Source organism: Cladophialophora yegresii (genome assembly GCF_000585515.1).
Source record: "Cladophialophora yegresii CBS 114405 chromosome Unknown aczIN-supercont1.2, whole genome shotgun sequence".
NCBI lineage: Eukaryota > Fungi > Ascomycota > Eurotiomycetes > Chaetothyriales > Herpotrichiellaceae > Cladophialophora > Cladophialophora yegresii.
In genome coordinates this window covers 1,663,601-1,682,783 of record NW_006913046.1, presented here as the reverse complement: position 1 = coordinate 1,682,783, position 19,183 = coordinate 1,663,601, and the positions used below count along the sequence as shown (strand labels likewise).

Sequence of the window (19,183 nt, the reverse complement as noted above, 5' to 3'; positions counted from 1 at the left end):
GATACAGGGCGGCATCGCACATCGCATTGACGGATCAGTCTTGGCCGTTGGATTGTTCGGCACCCCGTATTTGCTTACACACTCAAGTCACCGGCATGCAGCACCTTCAGCTGCTCAGTTGCCCAGACTCCACGTAGGAGCACCTGCATACTTGGCGGCCGCGTTCACGTCCGCCGGGCGCACCGGGCGGCACAAGCGAAGAGAAGCCGAGACAGCGGAACTTGGCATCACAGGGATCTAGGCGAAGGAGGAGGAGCAATACGAAGAATACCGCCTTCATTCGTTCTTGCGTCCTTCGTATCCAGCGCCTGAGCCTGAGCCTGAGCCTGAGCCGGATCCCAATATTATCACCACTCGACAGAGAGTAGTGATTAGCGGTTAAGCTTTGAGATTACCGCGAGACAAAAACCCAAGATTACCAGGAGGAAGCACATAAATTGATTGGTATGTGGTTCGTTGAAAGACGACCATGACGAACAAAACTATCAGACTTTTGCGGCACGTGCCGCCAGGCCGAAGAACTCTCCTCTCTTGACAGGCACTCGCGAGGATTGATCACGGAATGCTCCATACTCTATATGGGGTGCTCCAGTCACCTTGTTTGATGCTCAAGGCCAAGTTTGCAGCCCTCCGTCACTATCGTAGCCTCTGGATATACACTGTACACAAGTCGCAGCCCGTACCTCAAGCTGAGGTCCTTTTCTACACGGTCCAGCCACGTCTTGGTAGAGTACTTTCATTGGCGGGTGAGTCCTATATAGGTACAGCGCGAGTCAAAGATGGAGTGGCGCGCCTCTGCTGTACGTACTCCGTAGAAGCTCTTGAATCTGTTTTGGTTTCCACGATGGTGTTATAGTACATTTGTTCAAAGCTGACGACCAGTATCCACTGGTCAGTGGTGATCACAAATACAGTACCTTCTCCAACCAACCCATCATGCTTACAGTACTGTGTTACTTGCCACGTTTTGCACCAAGCTCTGCTCGACAAATACCGACTTTTCCTCCTCCAGTGCCAAACTAAGCAAAAGCATCTTCCCGATCCGCCCAGATATCCTCCAGCTCATTAAAACTGCTAAAGTGCACCGGCCGATGCAAATCGTCATAGAACCTCTTTGGCGTGTCGATCTTGACATAGACAGGTCTCTTCTCGACGGTCGAGAACTGCGCGCCCATGAAACTATAATTCCACACGTCCGTCTCGGGGACCAGGAAATACCCGCGTATCTTGTCCGAGAGGAGCAGTTGAGTCTTGACACCAAACGAAGTCGAAAATCCAGCAGGGTTGTCAGATTGGGTATCCTTGTTTTGGGCACCCCACGTGTAGCCCTGCGGAGTGAGAGACCACGAACTGAGCGAGACGGAGCCGGGTGTGAAGTTGACGGTCAGGGTGATTGTCTTTTTGTCCCACGTCGGATGCTGAGCCATCAGGCGGGAGTGCATGGTCACGTCAGAGGCCGGCATGTAAGATGTCTCGTTTCCCGACGCGGTGTGGATTATGCCCAAGGGTTCCATGTTCTTCAGATATTCGTGCTGAGGTAGTTGTTGCGGCAGCTGTACCTCGCGTGTGGAGCCGACTTGAGGCACCAGCACGATTGTGCGAATCTCCTTGACTTGGTCGTTGTCTGGCGGCGACGAGCCGTAGAGGTACCCAGCCACTTGGACACGTAAGTCGGCAATGGTGATGAATTTCTTGAGGACGTTTTTGGGCAGGATGTAAGTGTACGATTCCTCGGCCTCCTGAACATCGTCACCGGAAATGTAAATGTTGTTCGCACGAGTTCGGAGATTCGAGGTGGCAATGGCTCGGGTTCGCCATTCGGTCTTCGACGCAAAGGATTGCTGCTCGTATTGAGACGTGGTGGTGACGATGATTTCTTCACCTCGGACGTTCTGCGTCTTGGTGGTCACGGCAGTCAACTGTTGCTGTTCCAGTTGCTGCTTCTCAATCTCGGCAGCTTGTTGTCTTTGCATGGACGGCGCCGAAATCTCCATACCCAGGATGATATCGCGCACTTCGCTGCTGGTCAGAGACTGGACATTGACATTGTTCTTCTTGCCGTAGTCGTTGAGGATCAAGTCTCTCAACTGGACTTCTACCTTGATCCAGTCTTCATCCGACAGCGTGGGCCAGATGTGATGTGCCTGAGTGATGACGGTCTTGTCAGGTCGCAGAAGCAGCTTGGTTTTATCCGTGTTAACGTGCAGAGCGCGCAGGATGAGGATCAGCCTCGAGAAAGCCGTGTACGAGGAGATCGTCTTCAGCCACTCGTCATACAAGTTGAAGAGCACCATCTGTGGCTCCTTGGCTTGTAAAATCATGTCCGCCAACTTCTCGACCTTCATTGCAGCCTGGAAGGGCAACTGAAGTTCTGAAGCGCGGATCGAAATGTTGGGGAAATCCAGCAGGTGAACCTCCAGTGGGTCAAGGAGACCCTTCCGCGTGACAATCAGCTGCTTGGGCTGTTCTTCGACGGGCAGAGATCTGATGAGCGCTGCTACTTCCTCGGCCGTCTTCCACTTGGCTAGCTGTCCAAGACGCTTCTGACCAGCCCAAACGCTGGTGTGAATGATCTTCAAGAACAGCTGGCCAGTTTTCGGGTTGAATATAAAGATAGCACCATTGATCGGTTTCGTCGTCAGATTCCCCTCAAATGTCTTGTGGATGGTCACCTACAAATATATTAGTACGTATACTGTTTGACTGGAGCTCGGGGAGAGGAGTCTTTGAATGCATCAAAGAGGAGAATGTCTTACTCACCCTGTATACGTTGGTATCGTCAATAAACAACTGCGTCTGGTTGCTAAACAACTCCGAATAGTTCTGAGAATTGAGGAACTCTTGTGTACTCTCAGAGGCATAGAGCTGAAGACCTTTTCTGATGCGCTCGCGTAGCACATAGAGAGCCGGGTTGGCCTTCATGATCTTTGCCATGGCCTGCTGTATCAGAGCCTTCAGACCGGGGAAGTATTGTCCATAGGCAGAATAGAGGTTATATGCCAAATCGATGCCGATCATCAACCCAGTCGCGGAGGGATAGATACTCATGCTGTCGGTCGTATAGTCGAGGTACTTGGCTCGGACGTAGCGTTCGATGTCGTGGGAGTCGTAGTCACCGTACCGCAGCTGGACGTCGACCCAGAACTTGTTCGTCGTGTTTGCTTCGATCTGATCCTTGGTGTCGAACAGCAGGGATGGCCGTGTGACATTCCACTTGTGACTGGCGAAGAGCAGGATATCTGCGCACGAGCTGTTCATCTTGTATGACTTCCTGGGATGGATGGTCTCCTTTTGCACAGTCTCTATCCCCAACTGCTCGAGTTCTTGATCGAAGACCTGGCACAGATCCATGACAACGCTCTCGTGGATCTTCTGCCACAAGTGGGCTCTGAAAATCTGGATCAAAGAGATCTTCAAGGTTGGAATCTTGCCATGCAAGAAAATACCAGTCAGATCGAGCTGGACCTGAAACCCAACATAGACGTTTGCACGGTTGATGGTTGGCGACCACCACAGAGTGAACCGTCGGTTCGGAATCTGGTTGAGACCAGAGCGCTGCGCGTTGGTAAGCTTCTTGAACTTCATCGATTCTTCGAAGCCGCTGGCACGCTCCCAGAAGAGACCCTCCCACGAAGGGAACGCCGTAGCTTTAAACAGAGTATGCTCCAGGATGGTCTCGACGCCGCCCAGCGCCTGGATGACATCCGTCCTATAGGCATTCAAGTTCCACAATTTTCCATCATGCCTCTGACTCGTCCACCAGAAAGGGTTGCTCTTCATCAGTTGATATTGTTTGAACTCGGTGCGAGCCCGGAACCCCTTGTCGAAGGACAAGGTACTCCTGTCTTTCTGGAAGAGCGTGTTAATCCGGGGGAGACCTCTGTCCCAGCTATCCTCGAGATCTTCGAGCGTCAGACGGCGATTTTGCTGATTTGCTTCCATTCGCTTCTGGGAATACTCCGTCCATACTCGCTGCGAGTCGATGAACTCGGCTTCCCAAGGGATGATGTACCGGAAGATGTTGGGGATCAAGGTCTCCTCATCATGAGACATACCCGATCGATAATGCGTGACGCCAGTATCTGTCTGCTTGGACCATCGCTTGTCGCTTGTCGGAATCAAGATGTGAGAACCGGAGATCATGCCTAAGCCGCCCAGTTCCTTTGGTGTGTAGAATACAGCAGGCGGGAAACGGGAAGGCATCTTCGAGTTCAGGCCAATCTTGACACGAGTCTGAATCTTCGTCTCACACTTGACAATGGTGTCCAACAGGTTGACGGTGGAAACAGCAGCTTCTCTGTAGTACGTGAACAGAGCAATCAAGGTGGTGTTCCACTTGTTTGCAATCTTGGTGAAAGTAGTACTCCCAGACGACATGAGAATCTGTCTGATGCGATTATTGAACTTTGAAATATCTTCTTCGGTCACTTGCAAGAACGCGAATGCGGTCCTTTCCTTGGTCTCATTGTTGGCAAGAGCCCAGACGCTGTCCTTGACCGGGAACTCGTCGTTCTGGTTTCGAAGTTTCGGCAAGATTCTCACCTCGAAACCGCACATGGAGAAGAGCAGATTTGGATTGTCACGCGAATAGACACTTGCAAAGGTATCGTCCCATTCGATCGTGGTGATGGAACGAGGCAGTCTGTTCTTCAGGTCCCAGAATACGGCACGACCGAGATTGACGTCGTGTCTCATCAGCCTCATCCTGGAATCTCGGGGCCAGCACTTTTTGTTCCTATACCCGATCACATTCTCGAAGTTGGGATCCGGCTGCTCGGTCAAGAAGCGCTGGATTAGATCCTTCGACTCTTCTGCACTGAACCTGAAGAAGACCCAAATTTTGTCGATGTATCTGGTGTACAGTCGGATGGGGTGTCTGGTCTCGGTCTCTCGGTCACGGAATTGCAGGAAGTCGTTCGGGCTCTGAGGCGGTCCAGCCAACTCGGAAGCTCGCTGCAATCCAAGTAGAAGCAAATCGATGACCAGGCCATAGTACTGGAAGACAAAGCCAGAGAATTGCAAACCCCTAATCATACCGTAGCTGTTCGTGTGGTTCATGTCCTTATAATTGAGCTGGACATTGTTCTTGGAAGTGATGTAATCCGCTAGATTGTGGTCCATGATGAGTCGAAGGAGCCGGTTGAGCAGAGTCAAATCGATCTTCTCGTAGACTTTGGACAGCTGAGTCTCGAGCATCACGTTGCACTCTCCATCTGCCGTCTCCCACACATTGGTCAAGTTATTGATACCTTGGGCCCATTTGTAAACCAGAAGAGGTGGGACTTCTGAGTCGGAAGGCTTGACCCAGGACGGGAAAAGGTGTCGCGTATCCGCTTGATACCAGAGATATTGATCAAGGTACGCATCAGTGATCTTCTCGATTGGCTCAATGTCGTAGACTGGATTGATGGAGTTGTAGTTATCATTCATGTCGATGCCAACCTCCTTGAAGGCTCTTTGAGTGAGCAAGAAGCGCTTGATTCTGGCAAGAGTTGTTCCCGGAGAATCATAGGCTTGTTCAATCAACGCAAGCTCTTCTCGCTGACTCTGATTCAATCTTCCTTTGACGGAGTAAGCCTCCCTGAGTCGCTCCAAAGCCAAGATAAGAATCTTCGTATCATGCTTGTACGAGACGCTGGGGAAAGGAATGGGGGAGAATTTCCGTGACTCGAGCCAGTGGACGGTGGTTGTGTAGATCGCAACAGCTTCTTCAGAAGACACGTATGGACCGTCTTTCATGTAATTGTGCTGTCGTTCTTGTTCGGCCTTCAACCACAATCTTGTCAAACGGCCAAGATTCTTCTTCGCCACGGTCTTGTCGACAGTCGCACCCCGCCTGATGCGCTCTCGGTTGTAGTGGGCAACGGAGATCCACCAGTCAGCCTTGCTCTTGACGTATCGCAAGATGATGTTTTCAATTGGGGCAGGTAAACCAGGCACTTTCCATGGGATATTGCTCTTCCAGCATCGCCACGCTTCGGACAGATGTTGAAGTACAGTATTGACCTTGTTCTGTCTGATACCTTCGGGCATCATGTCCATCAGATCTGCCATGACCGAGGCACGAAGCTCGAGGTCAAAATGCGATTCAACTCGCTGTTTGGTGACGGTCTTCGCAACACCCTTGCTGTGCCGGCCTTCGAATTGTCGAGAGAGCAGGTTGCCAAGCCATCTCTCCAGCAGAGGAATGATCCCTCGCATGAAGAAAAGCCAGACTCTCCAGGCTGGTGCCCAGAAGCCACAACCAGGGCCTTTACCCACAGGGCCAGAATTGAAACGGTAGTAGATCAAGTGTTTCAAGTCTTTGCAAGAGCGGATCTGATGCATGAGCTTGTACTTGTACCGGTACATACCCGTAAGCTGGCCAACATGGTTGAAAGCGTAAAGAATACCATCAGCCAGCTGGAAGGCGTCGATATTGCCAAGTCTATACTGAACCTGGGCATCAACTATGAGCTTTGTCAATCTCAAGATCTCACGCATCAAGTGGAAAGCGTTGCCGAATCTTGACTTCTTGCGTTCTTTGGTGGTCAGAGTCTTGACTGGTTTGAGGTTGAAGTTGTAATCAAGATGCAGATACGTCAAGTTCTTTCGATGGATGAGGAGATTCAACATGTTGAAGCCTTGTCGGCAGACCTGTAATCCAGCTTCAACCCAGTCGATGGTGGTCTGTTGGAAGAATTTGGTGGATTTCAACGTCTTGAGGAGATCTTGCTTGTTATGCGCCTTAGGTTTCTTGCGATGTAGTTCGTTCAAAACATAACTCTTCAACAACTTTTGATATGAGACTCGAACCTTGACCGGCTGGCCAGGAGGACAGTGCTCAAGATACCACTGCTTGACAAGTGGCACATCTTGAGCCCGAACCATTTTTCCGGATCGTCGATCAAATGGGAAGGGAGCCCACCACAGAGCAATAGCGGAAGCCGTCTCACTTGTGTACAGCTCCTCATCGGCAAGGAATGGTTCGACGTTGCCTGGAAGCTCAAATTCGTCGTCCTCATTATTGCCCGCACCAAAGATCTCGTCTTCATGGCTGACCGTGATGTTCTTTGGCGCGACTGAGCGAGATGAGATGGGATTGATGGCAGGATCAAAATAAAAGGCCGGCAGGTTCGGGTCCTCCGCCCTGACGGAGACAATCTGAGGGTGCGAGTACCACGAAAGCTTGACGCTACGCGGTAGGGAATTGTACAGATAGGGGAATGCAACTCGGTACTCGGTCCGAATAGGCGCACGGAAGATGATTCTGTCAATGGCGTTGAATTCACCAAAGTCCTCGTCATTAGGGTCAATGTCCTTGTACAGCGGTTCGAAGCGAGGCCCGCCCGGAATAGCCACGTTGAGTGCTTTGGCGGTGAAAAAACTCTCCCGATCGAACATGTGGAAGTAGTTCTTGTCTACCACATCGCTCAGTAACTGATGCGACAATCTGTAAAGCGTCGCCATTTGCGGCAACGATAAATTCCACGTCTTGTAACTTGGGCCGTTGACGTGTGGTGTGTCCAGCAGAGGTCGGTGATCGTAGAACCACTCGTAGATGGGGCCATCCTCGTTCTCGTCCAATTCCATCTGTATAGGCTCGAGAGGCTCCACGTCTTCGATGTTCTCCGACCAGGACAGGGGTGGCTCCTCGTCGTCGAAGGGAGGGAATCGCATGCGCTTGAAATGTCGTCTGTCACTCTTCTCCCGCCTCATCGAGACCCACATCGTCGCCCACTGCGCATGAAAGATGGGCTCGATAACCCGCGGCGTCTCGTTGACGAGCGTCAGGCAGCCGTTGACGTGGTATAGCACTTTCACCTCTCGGGCACTTTCCCACGGCATCGGCATATTCTCCAGCAACTTGAAGACGGCATGCGGCATGTACTTCAACGCGCCCAGGTAACTCCTCTTGTCGCTGCTGAACTTCTTCTGGCTGACATCCCCAATATCTCTGACGATTTTGCGCAGATGCTCCGGAGGCATATCTGCCTTTTGTGTCTCGACAAAGCCACCCTTGCGTTTCTCGCCAAATCGATTGCGCTGTGTCCTAAGCCACTCCTTCTTCTTTTGCGCGAACTTGGCCACCCGAGGATCGACTGGTGGGCGATAGCCCGGCGGCGGAGGTGCCATGCCAGGCGGAGGGGCCATACCGGGAGGCGGAGGAGGTGCACCGGCGCCCCATCCTGGCGGGGGCGGAGGCGGGACCGAGGCCATTATGTCGTGTGGGACGTTGGCTGTCACTGCTTTGATAGAGAGGATGAACTCGATGTTCTTTCTCGGAAGGCGTGATTGGATTGTAGGTCGCTTACCATTTATGAAGCGCTGCTTGCCCTCTGCTCCGGCCAAGAGAGCAAGCTATGTCGGTTGCAGCACCTCAATTGTACTTCCACCTCGCGTTGCTCCTGGTGGGAAGCAGAAGGCGTCGCGGCGAGGTTGGCGGTCGGCGGTGATGCCTAGTTGTAACTTTTCATCGATGAAGGATCAACTTGCCCGCCAAAGCGGGTCAAATCACGCTATTCCAAATATGGAATGGTCACAAACTCTTGGCACACAACTGCGATCGGAGCCACCATCTGGCAATTTTCACGAGCGACTTCAAGTCTCGACCAACGACAATAATACCGCTCCATCTGTCCTTCCATTGCTAGATCAACACCGTCGCAATGGCAGGCGTCAGACTCCAATACCGTCGTCGAAACCCGTACGTTTGCTTGCGCCCCACGTCGAAGACTAGATCGAGGATGGCTAACGAAATCCGCGCCGCACAGTTACAACACCAGCTCCAACAATACCCGGGTGATCAAGACTCCCGGCGGCAAGCTCAGACTCCTACATATCAAGAAGCGAGGCACTGCCCCCAAATGCGGTGACTGCGGTGTGAAACTCCCAGGTGTAAGTCGCGTCCATGGAAGAAAGCAGTTTCCCTACACAGACGCTGGGCCTGGTTGGCTGGACTATTCCTGATGATCATGCCACAGGTTCCCGCCCTTCGACCTAGACAATACGCGACGACCAGCCGGCCACAGAAGACCGTGCAACGCGCATACGGTGGTTCGAGATGCGGCAACTGCGTGCGGGATCGGATCGTTCGTGCATTCCTGATTGAGGAGCAGAAGATTGTGAAGAAGGTGCTCAAGGAGACTGAGGATAAGAAGAGGGGAAAGAAATGATCGGTCGAATGACAGGGGGATGTTCTGGTTGTTGGTGATCCAACGAGGTTTACAATCAATGGCTGTACCTCGACCGAGGGTTAGGCATGGCAAGGGCAGGCACTGACCATCGCTTTCCCACTCCCGAAAGTGACGGCTGGCGAACCAGTCTAATTGCGCTGGCCTATTGAACCCTCTCAGATGCACAAAACTCCTCACGGCGAAAAGGTACGATGTGTCGAAGGTAATACCAGGGCGCTGTGGCTGGTACATCCCACAAAGCCATCACAAACGAAACAGAAATCGAGCGTCTCGGCCGAGCAAAATTTTCAGCGGATCTCCCAGTTACCATCAGTCAGTGTTGTTGCATGTATCGTGACGTTGGTTCTTTCGCGACCCAGTAGCGGTTGCGTTCATCCTAACCTGGTCAATCGAGTATGTCCTCGTGGTGACACAGGCGGACCGATGTGCAAGCTCCACCATCCAGCCTTGTGTGTCGCTCCATGCAGTGATCTTAGTCTCACCATGATGATTACTCTGACATCGCAACTCACTTAGATCAACTTGTGACTTTGGCGTGGGTCGCCCTACCTCTTACCAATTCCTCACGTAGGCGACATAAATCTGATATTGACTTTGCGCGGCATTTGTTATAGGTAGTCACTCGGGTGTCCAGCCCTCCAAGGCGGCGGACTACAGACTCGGCCCCCGTGAAGCAACTGAATTGTAATTGGCACGTGTTCGACGGCCCGTCATGTCCCGAAAATGCTGGGAAAGTGAAGGCTCTGTTCGGTCAGTATGTACTGCCATGACGATACACGGCCACAGAAGATGATCGTGGCACAACAACAGCAACGCCGAAACAGTTGGAGTTACCACAGGCTGTTGAGCGCCGAGCGAGCGCGACCGACCAAGATGCGCGTCGTCCTCGCCTGCAGCAGTGTGTTCCTGCTGGCTAAGGCTGCTAGTTGCACCACGAAACGGCTCACAACGCTTTGCCAGGGCGGCATGGAGGCAAAACTTCCTTGACTGCCACTCACCTTTTCTCCGAGATCACTTTCCACACATGCTACAAACAGTTGAGAGCTCTTTCTCACGGCCAGCCCATTGGGAATTTGGTTTCCGAACTATAGGTACGGAGTATTTGAGAGGTGCCTCCGGAACAACCGTGGCTGGAGGTGATAGTCGGAACGTGAGCTTCCTGACCTTGGCTGGGGTTGTGGTACAGTGCCGCTGTCAAATCTGTCATATCTGCGGGTGGCCAGGCTGGTGAGTCCTCGAAGAACCCTGCGGGCGTTTAGTACTGGCCGGGAGCCACCCTTGTGCGACCAAGCTGTCAGAACACCTGCCTGGCATGTGAGTTACTCGGTGATGGGCACCGTGAAATTTTGAACCAGGTGCCGTTGGCTGTTCGGAAGCCAGCCTCCGATGCCAGGCACGGCCTGAAGTGAGCACAGAAAGTTGACGAGCCGCCACGGCACAGGCATCCAGCACTCAGCTCCCGCCGCCACAGAGACCGTACTAGTACTGAAAGACTAGAGGTTGTTGTGGAGGGGACACATTTGGTGACACAAGTGTATCTGCACGATAGGAGATTCTCACTCATGATGCTTGACCTAGTGACCAAAAAGGAAGCCTCAAAACCCTGGCAGCTGTTTTAGATGTTCTGGTAATTTCGACAAGGAAGTATACTCCCAGCAGACCGGAAGCTTCCGGTTGGTTTGGCAGTAAGGGCCGACTATGTCCTCTGTAGCTCTTCGTTATTTCAAGCGCGGCCGTCTAAGGGTCGAGTACCCAAATTATACTCCGTTCCGGGGAATGGGAGAGATGGACACGCCCGAAGTACCTGTCGTTCACCCCTTCAAGGGAGTCCCAGTTGTCAGTTATGCTTCATGAGCAAAGTGAGCAGCAAGGAGCAGACAGTATGGCTGATTGTCGCGTCACTTCCCGGTACGAAGTTTCTAGCATGCTAAGAAGCAATGACTTTGGCTGCAACCGCCGTCCTCGGCGAATAGTATGGGACTTTCGAGGCCGGGTTGTCAGTGGCCAGACAATGCTCATGTTGAAACTTGCCTCGACGACTGACATGTCGAGAAATTGGCATGGGAGTGTCATGCTGAGCATAGCCTGCACGAGGTTGTTTGATGCCAGTGATACGACGCGAGACGAATCCGAGCAGAAACAAGCTGGATGCTTCTACCACTGAACATCGATTCGTCCAGTGGCAGGTCGTGCGTCAGACGTTACGCGGCATATGTCAAGCACGTTGTGGTTGACCGACCTGGATACGGATGTTCGGGAATGTGCATGACGGGTTGACGGCAAAGCGGCCGTGTCACAGGCGGCATAATGTTCAGGTTCGATTCCGAAAGACACCAAGGAAGCTGGTGTGATGGTCCGCAGAGATGGTGGAGCATAGAGGAGTTAATGATCGACGGCAAGTATCTCGCCCGGGGAGTTATGAAGCCTGATCGATTATCATCCTCGCCAATCGAGATTGAAATGATAGTGCGCCATCTTCTGCTCCATCATGCATGTGCTTGTAAGTCAAACTTGGGATATCCGAAAGTCTAACCGTCGAAGGAGGCCGACCTTGGAGAATGCGAAGCGCATACTTCGTGGGAACGTCGTGTTCGTGTCCTCGCAAGGTGCTGACCTAGGGCTTTCTATTTCTTCTGAGCAACGCCTCTTTTAAGAGGTGAGAGACATCGGTTCCTAGGGGGTGCCGCTGCATTCATGCAGAGATGGGGTGGTGCGAGACCAAGTCTCACATCAGTATGAGCGTGGGTGGACGGCTAATGCGTCGCATCTCCGCGACCAATCTGCGCTAACATGTCTGCAGCAGCGAGCGTTCAGCCGCCTTCGTCAGGTGCACAGCCTGCGGGCTCTCAGGTCGCCCCCGAGGCGTGTCAAGGGTGCCCGTCCATGTCAGATGCATGTCGGGAAAATCAGCGGAAGATTCTTGGTTACTGACCGGAAACGACAGGGGGGTTATCGAGGGTGCGTCACTTTACCGACTCGATCTATCACCATCCCGTGCTTTGCTGGCACATGGCCGAAGCTCAGATCCGAGATTCACCTTGTTGAACGGCAAGCGGGACGAATCTGGAGCGTGGCAAGCTCAAAGACCAACGAATGGACTGCATGGTGCGCCAGTGGTGGGTCGAGCTCCCCGGGACTTTTTGAGATCGTCGGATAGATCATCAGACGGCAACGCGAAAGAGTAATAGGACCGAGTTCGATCTGCTTCCGCTCCAAGCTTCGCATCAGATCCTGCTTGCTCGGACGAGATCTCTGATATCGTGCTCGGAAACCGAAACGGTAGAGAAGGGGCCGTCTTGCAGATTCTGGGCGTGTAAGGACGAGGTTGGGGTTGTCGGATTTCTGGATTCGTCATGGTTCCTCCACACGTTCTTTGCGCTGCGCGATGCTTGTCTGGTGTCGTTCTAGATCGGTCCGTACCGTGACGCCACCGGCGGTGCATCAGCAGCATCGGTATTTAGAACCTTCGATCCTCGGGGAAGCGGGAGAAGTTGTCCGCTCGACGAGAGCGTGCATTAGTGTGAAGAAAACGCCGAAGGTCGGGCTTGGATCTCTATCTGCTAGATGTTTTTGACACGTCTTGTGCGCCAACCCCGGGTTGTTGACGACACAATCTCCAATCTACAGCTGGGTTGTCAACCTTGGTGGAGGGCCTCATTGCCCTTGCTGGTACAAGCCTCTCCGGGGATAAGCTGCTGTAAGCCAGTGCCATAGTCAAGAAACTGCAGGGGAGACGATCGGCTTTGACCAGTCTGAGGCGATCTTGCCAACGCACAACCGGACCATACTGGCGACGGACGCTTTCCAAGCGAGGAAATCGGCGGTAGCGAGAGCCATTACGAACTGCTCAATCAGCCAAGGGCAACGAGGGGCTTCTTTGCGAGGAGCATGCCGAGTAGGGCCTGCTGGCTTTCCGATGAAAGAGTCAAGCAAATTGATATTTTGAGATTCTGGCCAGGTCATGTGATGTTCGCTGGGGAGAAAGAGGACATAGCGAGGCAGCGAGGCAGCGAGGCAAAAGGTCCAGGCCCGCTCTTTCAGCCAAGGCGAACAACCCAGGTCAGGCCGCACCTGGCAGGTAGGAGGTGGACTGCTGCGAGTAGCACCGCAAGCACGAGCACGAGCATCAGGCATTAGACTCTGACATCCTGCAGCTGCAAGCTGGATCGGAATGGCGGTTCTCTTGTTACAGGGGAATGGTACATCCATATACTAACGTAACTCCAAGTCGCATTGTAGTCAACGCGAATGCACGTTCATCCAGGATCGTTTGCTATGAGATCCGCTCTTTTCAATCATGACACCAAGATGCCGCCAGAAGGAGCTCTTGTCCTGCTTACTGCTCATCTTCGCCCACTTCATTCGGCTTCCCAGGCGCCCTATTCGTGTAAATTTTCACTACTAACGCTCGGGATGGTGATCAATAACGTGGTATCCAATGTGATGATTTCCAACCCCGGATCTTAAGTGGCGGGCTCCGGCTTCACTCAGCATGAAAGTCTGAAGTCGTCGACGTGTTGATCTCGCCTCGATTGCAGCAGTGCATTTTGCACATGCATGTTCTCCTCCCCGTAAGCGACGTTCTGCGACTTCAGGTCGAACTTGCTCAGCGGGGATAGCGAGTTGAACAAGTTGTTCTCGTCTACTGCAAGGTTGTCTTCCACAGGCGTCATTGGCCAACTTCTTAGGGCCGGTTGTAAGTCGTGGCAGTCAAAGCTTGGGTAGTCGCCATAGTCCGAGTACGATGTGGTCGACGGACTCGCCGTGGACGCGGGGTCAGTCAACGCAGAGAGGTCCTGGTGTCTCCTTTTGGCCGAATTTCGTGCTGCCCGGCCACCTCGTGCCCCGGCTCTCTGGCGTTGAATGGCGGGCATCCGACCTCCCAACGGCCTCTTCCCTGCTCCCGTCTTGCGGTATCTCGTGGTGGACTGAACGCCATTGTCGATCGCATCTTTGGTCAAGATCCACACGCTGGTGGCCTTTCGAGAGCTACCCCGTGCACTGTCTCTGTCATTTTCGAATGCCTGTGCCATTGTCAGAGGGTTGCAGAGGGCAGTATCGGGGTTTCACCAACCTTGTTCATCGAAAGATTGTGCCGAATGCTGTTCTGCCAGCCGTTTGATCCGGATTCCTGCGGTTTTGTAGTATTATGGCGAAACCATTCGTAAATCTCCCTGAGCATCATCCTATGTCCTGGTGCCTGCATCAAAGCTTCATAAATGAGTCGAGCATAGGGTTTGTCATCAGTGGCATCCTCGTCATGTTCCACGCTCGCCAATGGGGGGCAATGGACATATTCTGGTGATGAGGACCAAGGGCTCTGGATATTCCCCTCAACGAAATACTGTCCTGCTGGCTGAGGAAGCGCGGGTTGAGTCGGGTATGAGAACAGAGGAAGACCAGTGGTACCTGGAACGTGCTCCATGCTGTCATTAATGAGCTGTGGATATGCGCAGACGGCTGGCGCCCAGTTTGATCCCAGCTGAAAATCCGAAAGTTGAAGCTGTGTATTGCAAGGCATCCTGTGAGTTTGGCTGTGGTGCGGAAGACCGAATGATACATCTCCTTGTGTCTCCAGCTTGAGCAGGGAATGGATGTCTGGTTGATGTTGTTGTGTCTGATACGCCTGCAGCTGAGAGACGGATGGAGGCAATGTGTGCAAAGTTTGATGGCTGAACGACGCCCTGGTCATAATGTTTGAGAGTTCAAGGTCCACGAAGTCGTCGTAAGGGGCATAGTGATGGCTTGGAAGTTCAGCATCTATTCCTGCCATTTCACCCATTGGGACGCTGGTGTGTTGGCTGAGTTGAATATGTCAGGCGCTGCCGATGTAAACAGAGCAAATTTGCTCAACGTACACACTGTCGTATTCAAAATGAAACAATGAGAACTATGATGTTTGGACCGCGGACTATGAGTAACGGGGAAAAGAACTGTGCTTAAGGATTGGAAGTAAAACAAAGAGGCAGAGCCAGAATGGTATTATGCTAGAGCAAGCAATTGGCTCTGAAGTGCGTATGTACCATGTGGAATCACGCAAACAGGCAGGGGTAGAGAGGGATGAGAGAAGCGGGCGTCGGGAGATGCAAACAAGGGCGTTCCTGAACCGACCTCATATGGCTTCTGGGCCATAAGAGAAGACGCCTGGAAGCACTTCTTCCATGCTAGTACAGTACAATACTGTATCACTTCTCTCCAGAGGAATCCGGGCTTCCTGAAGAATCTCCTGTCCAATCAAGAGGTGAGTAACATGCGGAGCTTTGTACCACGCCCATTAGCTCAACAGCTTGTCATATCGGGACAGTGCATACTAGTTTGGTCTCAAATGCCAACCTGCAGTGGTCCACGCTCATCCTGCAGCAGAAAAATTTGGTTTGTGTTTTGTCTTTGCTTGTGGGATGGTACGGGGCGTGACGAATAGACAAGTCATGCTGGGTTGTGAATGACTTCAGGAGAGAGGTCAGCTGACTAGGTGGAAGGTAAAAGCCTTTCGCTTCAATCGCCGGAGACAAGGCTGCTGGGTATATTGGAGATCGTGTGCTAGAGGACATTGAGACGCTGTAGAGATACTCTGCCGGGTTGGCTTTGTAAGTCACTAGGGTCAGTGCATCGCGTCGTGACCTGACACCATCCCGCCCCATATCGAAAATTCTGAATCCCTGCTGGCGTTGATCCGGATGCAACAGGCCGCAGGTACTGCCCTGATGAAGAGGAATGCAAGAGATTCACTGCAGAACATTGCTCTTGTGAGCCACTGGTGCTGCTTGTCAATGTCTTCAGTCTTGCTTCACCTGCGTGACTAGCGGACAACTGAGCTTCAGCTTTGCGAACAAGGATAGGCTGCAGGTTTAGAAAAGATGGGTTATTGTTAGGTTCCAGAACCTCGGGGAGATGCAGAAACACAGTCAGATGAAAGGACTTTGATGTGTTTGGCACACTGAGATGTGGCAGGACGTTGCGAGGTGAGAAGAGGGTGGGAAAGCAAGGAGAACCGTGCAACAAAAACAACAGTTCTTGACATGACCCGTGACTCATTGAAGAGGCGATAGCATTCTTGTTGTCCCTTCGCGACAATGATGTCGCTGAAGTCACTCACTCAAGCAGCAACTACACAGTACCTCGTACTACGACAACATGACCCACGACTGAGCTTGAAGCAGGTTTCTGAGAAGACGCCAAGGTGTTAGTTTTAGCCGTGATCTCGTGACCACTCCGCGGCCACAACGGTGTGAACGGCCACAAACGGCTTAGCCTCCGTGGCAGCTTTGTGATGGGCGCCTCGGGCGATTGATTTGGTAAGTGCGGCAAGCTTTGGGCGCTGGCATTGTAAGGCGCCGCGCCCGGAGGCTTCACTTCCGGGCCAGCCAGTATTCCTGTGATCGACCGATCGACATCATAGGCACTTAAGGGCGACGTCAATTGCATGCGAGCTTACTTTGCTGAGTGAGCCGTCATGCCCGAAGCGGCCTCTTCAGGGAAATGGCAATCAACACCCTCACCTTCTCATATCTCTCGACTGCGATTTCACGCGTGACGACACTGCAAGACTAATCCTCCAGCGGCAGTGCCCTCTATCATCCTCTACCACGCTCTAGCGCCGAGTTCCGGAAGCGGTCAACCCTTTCCGCGGCCTTCCTGAGGCTTGAGTTTGGATCCTCTCGATCATACACATTCCCCCACAACTCCAGCTGAGACCCTGACCGCTGTTCCCTCCTCGCTCTTCTTGTTCGAGCTCCGAAAACCGAGCAAACACCACGCGACCCCATGCCGGAAGTTGTGCGAGGCAGTCGCGCCAGTATCCAAGTGGACCGGACGCCACTTGCCTCTCCGGATGGACTGGGTCCTTCATCTCCCGCGCGAGAGCCTCGAAATGTCCACTTCGGGCCGGAGAGCCCTGGGCTCGACAGGGAAGAAACGCCCACGCCCGGTCTAAGAGGAGTGGACACGGGACTTAGTACCATGTCAGGCACCGAACGCAGAAAGAGTAGAGAAGAGGCGAGAAAACAGCGGAAAACTGAGCCTGAAAGAGACGCATATTATGACAGTCGTGCCGCCACGAAACGAGAATTCCGACGGAGAGCGAGCACGCTGCAAGAATATTATGCGCAAAATCCGACCCTATTGCCGCAATTACCCTTCACTTGGAGACACGGCTGGAAAAGATGGAAGTTGTTCTTCACGATATTCCTGATCATTGTCGACGCGTGTGTCATTCCGATCGTTCTCTTCTATACCATGAAATTCATCGGCCACATCGAAGGATGGATCAGTAAGACCTGCCCCGTTACTTGCGCCATGCTCCTGCTGACTACCATTGTACCCAGTCTTCGCAGTTGTCGCTACCATCTGGGGTGGTCCTACCTACGTGGAGTTCGCAGTACGAAGCTTGCGACTCTGGAAGAAAGAGAACTTCTTCCGACCTCTCGGCTCCAGCAACAAATGGGCTTTCGACATTACGCACTGGATTTCGGTGTTGACCATCACGGCAGTCACGGCACTCTTGATTGTTGGCAGCGCGCCACACATTGTGTGGCTCCGTGTGCTCTCCATGCCGGCCCCTGCGATATTGTACTGCATCGGAGGCAGCGTCTTCGCGCTTACCATGTGGAGTCTTTCCGGTAAAAGAGCGCCGTTCCGGATCAGTTCGACCGAGAAAGGCGGCGAGGTGTATCCCGGAGTGTACTACCTCATCGAGGATGTCGTTGCTGTTAATGCCAACGCCGGCAGGCCTTTCCGCGAAGCTCTGGCGGCTCGATACAAGGCGAGCCCGCGCTTCCGGAGGATGATCAAGGTCCAGTCTCTGTTCTGGTCTATCCCGTCCTTGATAGTCGCCATTGCATGTACTGTGGTTGTTGTTATCCACCCTGTTTCAAAAGACGTGGCATATGGTGTTGGTAGGTACCGCCCCAAGGCCCATGAAGTGGACATGGAATAGCTAACTCGGCACGTACAGGTTGGGGCGTCCCTTTTGTTTTTATCGGGATCTGGGTCGTCATTACCATTCCCTGGGTCCGGCATGACATGCACAAGGAGACCGTGACATGGGAGGAAGACTGTGGCATCGCGCCCGGCACGCGCCAGAAGGAGAAGCAACTTCAACTCGAACCCACAGATTCCGAACGCGAAACACCAAAGGAGCCAGTGCCTCAACCCGAACCATGAGCGCTCAAGTCTCGTTCGACTTGTGTAGGAACCATTCTACCTCGTCGCCACATACTACGAGATATAGTACGTTTGTTCGAACTGTCAGCGCCAACTTTCTACCATCTGCCGTCCGCGTTCAAGCCGGTCCTCCCTATGTCGGTTCGTCTAAACATTCAAGCGTGAAGCATTGGATAACCCCATCAGCATACTGGCCTAAAAGAACATGGCGTCAAGGGCAGATACATAACAGAATCACAATCGTGGAAACTTAATGACAAGATCCGATTTTCTTTTGGATCATCGCCTACCGTAGACTTGGTGTCTTGTTTTCTTTCATGCGATAAGTGTAGATTGAACTACGATAGACCGAGGTCCTATCTCTCACAGTCTGCCTCTCATTAGTTGACCACAGCACAGTACAGTATGAGGAATGAATGACCTTTGAGTGACTCGGTGGACATATAGATTGCCTGTTATGCAGGGTCGGGGGCTGACAATATCAGCATGCGCAGGACGACTGAACAAGGTGCATAATTAGAGCATATCTAGCACGTTTGGACTGGAAAGAAGCTCAGCGGTAATCAAGTCAACCAATCCCATGTGCATAATTAGTGAGGCCATGGTTGAGGGTATTGTGATTTAGTAATCGTCAGCCACATGTCCTGTGGATGCCCTGCGTGGCAGGCCGTGCTGACATTGACACTGACACCGACACCGACACCGAAGCCGACAGTGAGACCTGAGCCCCTTCAGCCTTTCAGCCTCAGCTCAGCCTGCTCACACGCTCATCTCCCCTTACCTCAGCCTGATGCACGTGTCGTCATCACAACGTCTCGACCCCGAGCAGGCCGCATACTCTGCAT

General features: G+C 52.7%; 4 protein-coding genes across 4 annotated transcripts; 2 read left to right on the top strand and 2 right to left on the bottom strand.

Moving 5' to 3' along the window:
- Positions 1-1,019: 1,019 nt before the first annotated feature.
- On the bottom strand, positions 1,020-8,199 carry A1O7_02528 (pre-mRNA-processing-splicing factor 8; the record flags this gene model as incomplete). The annotated part of the gene is made up of 2 exons (XM_007756559.1): positions 1,020-2,672; positions 2,761-8,199. 2 exons carry the CDS (start codon positions 8,197-8,199, stop codon positions 1,020-1,022), a joined length of 7,092 nt encoding a protein of 2,363 aa, XP_007754749.1.
- A 449-nt stretch (positions 8,200-8,648) lies between these two features.
- On the top strand, positions 8,649-9,155 carry A1O7_02527 (60S ribosomal protein L34-B; the record flags this gene model as incomplete). The annotated part of the gene is made up of 3 exons (XM_007756558.1): positions 8,649-8,686; positions 8,754-8,877; positions 8,964-9,155. The coding sequence occupies 3 exons, from the start codon at positions 8,649-8,651 to the stop codon at positions 9,153-9,155; spliced, it is 354 nt and encodes a 117-aa protein (XP_007754748.1).
- A 4,508-nt stretch (positions 9,156-13,663) lies between these two features.
- On the bottom strand, positions 13,664-14,601 carry A1O7_02526 (uncharacterized protein; the record flags this gene model as incomplete). Its single annotated transcript, XM_007756557.1, has 2 exons — positions 13,664-14,200; positions 14,251-14,601. 2 exons carry the CDS (start codon positions 14,599-14,601, stop codon positions 13,664-13,666), a joined length of 888 nt encoding a protein of 295 aa, XP_007754747.1.
- A 2,339-nt stretch (positions 14,602-16,940) lies between these two features.
- On the top strand, positions 16,941-18,338 carry A1O7_02525 (uncharacterized protein; the record flags this gene model as incomplete). The annotated part of the gene is made up of 3 exons (XM_007756556.1): positions 16,941-17,445; positions 17,501-18,070; positions 18,130-18,338. The coding sequence occupies 3 exons, from the start codon at positions 16,941-16,943 to the stop codon at positions 18,336-18,338; spliced, it is 1,284 nt and encodes a 427-aa protein (XP_007754746.1).
- Positions 18,339-19,183: the final 845 nt, after the last annotated feature.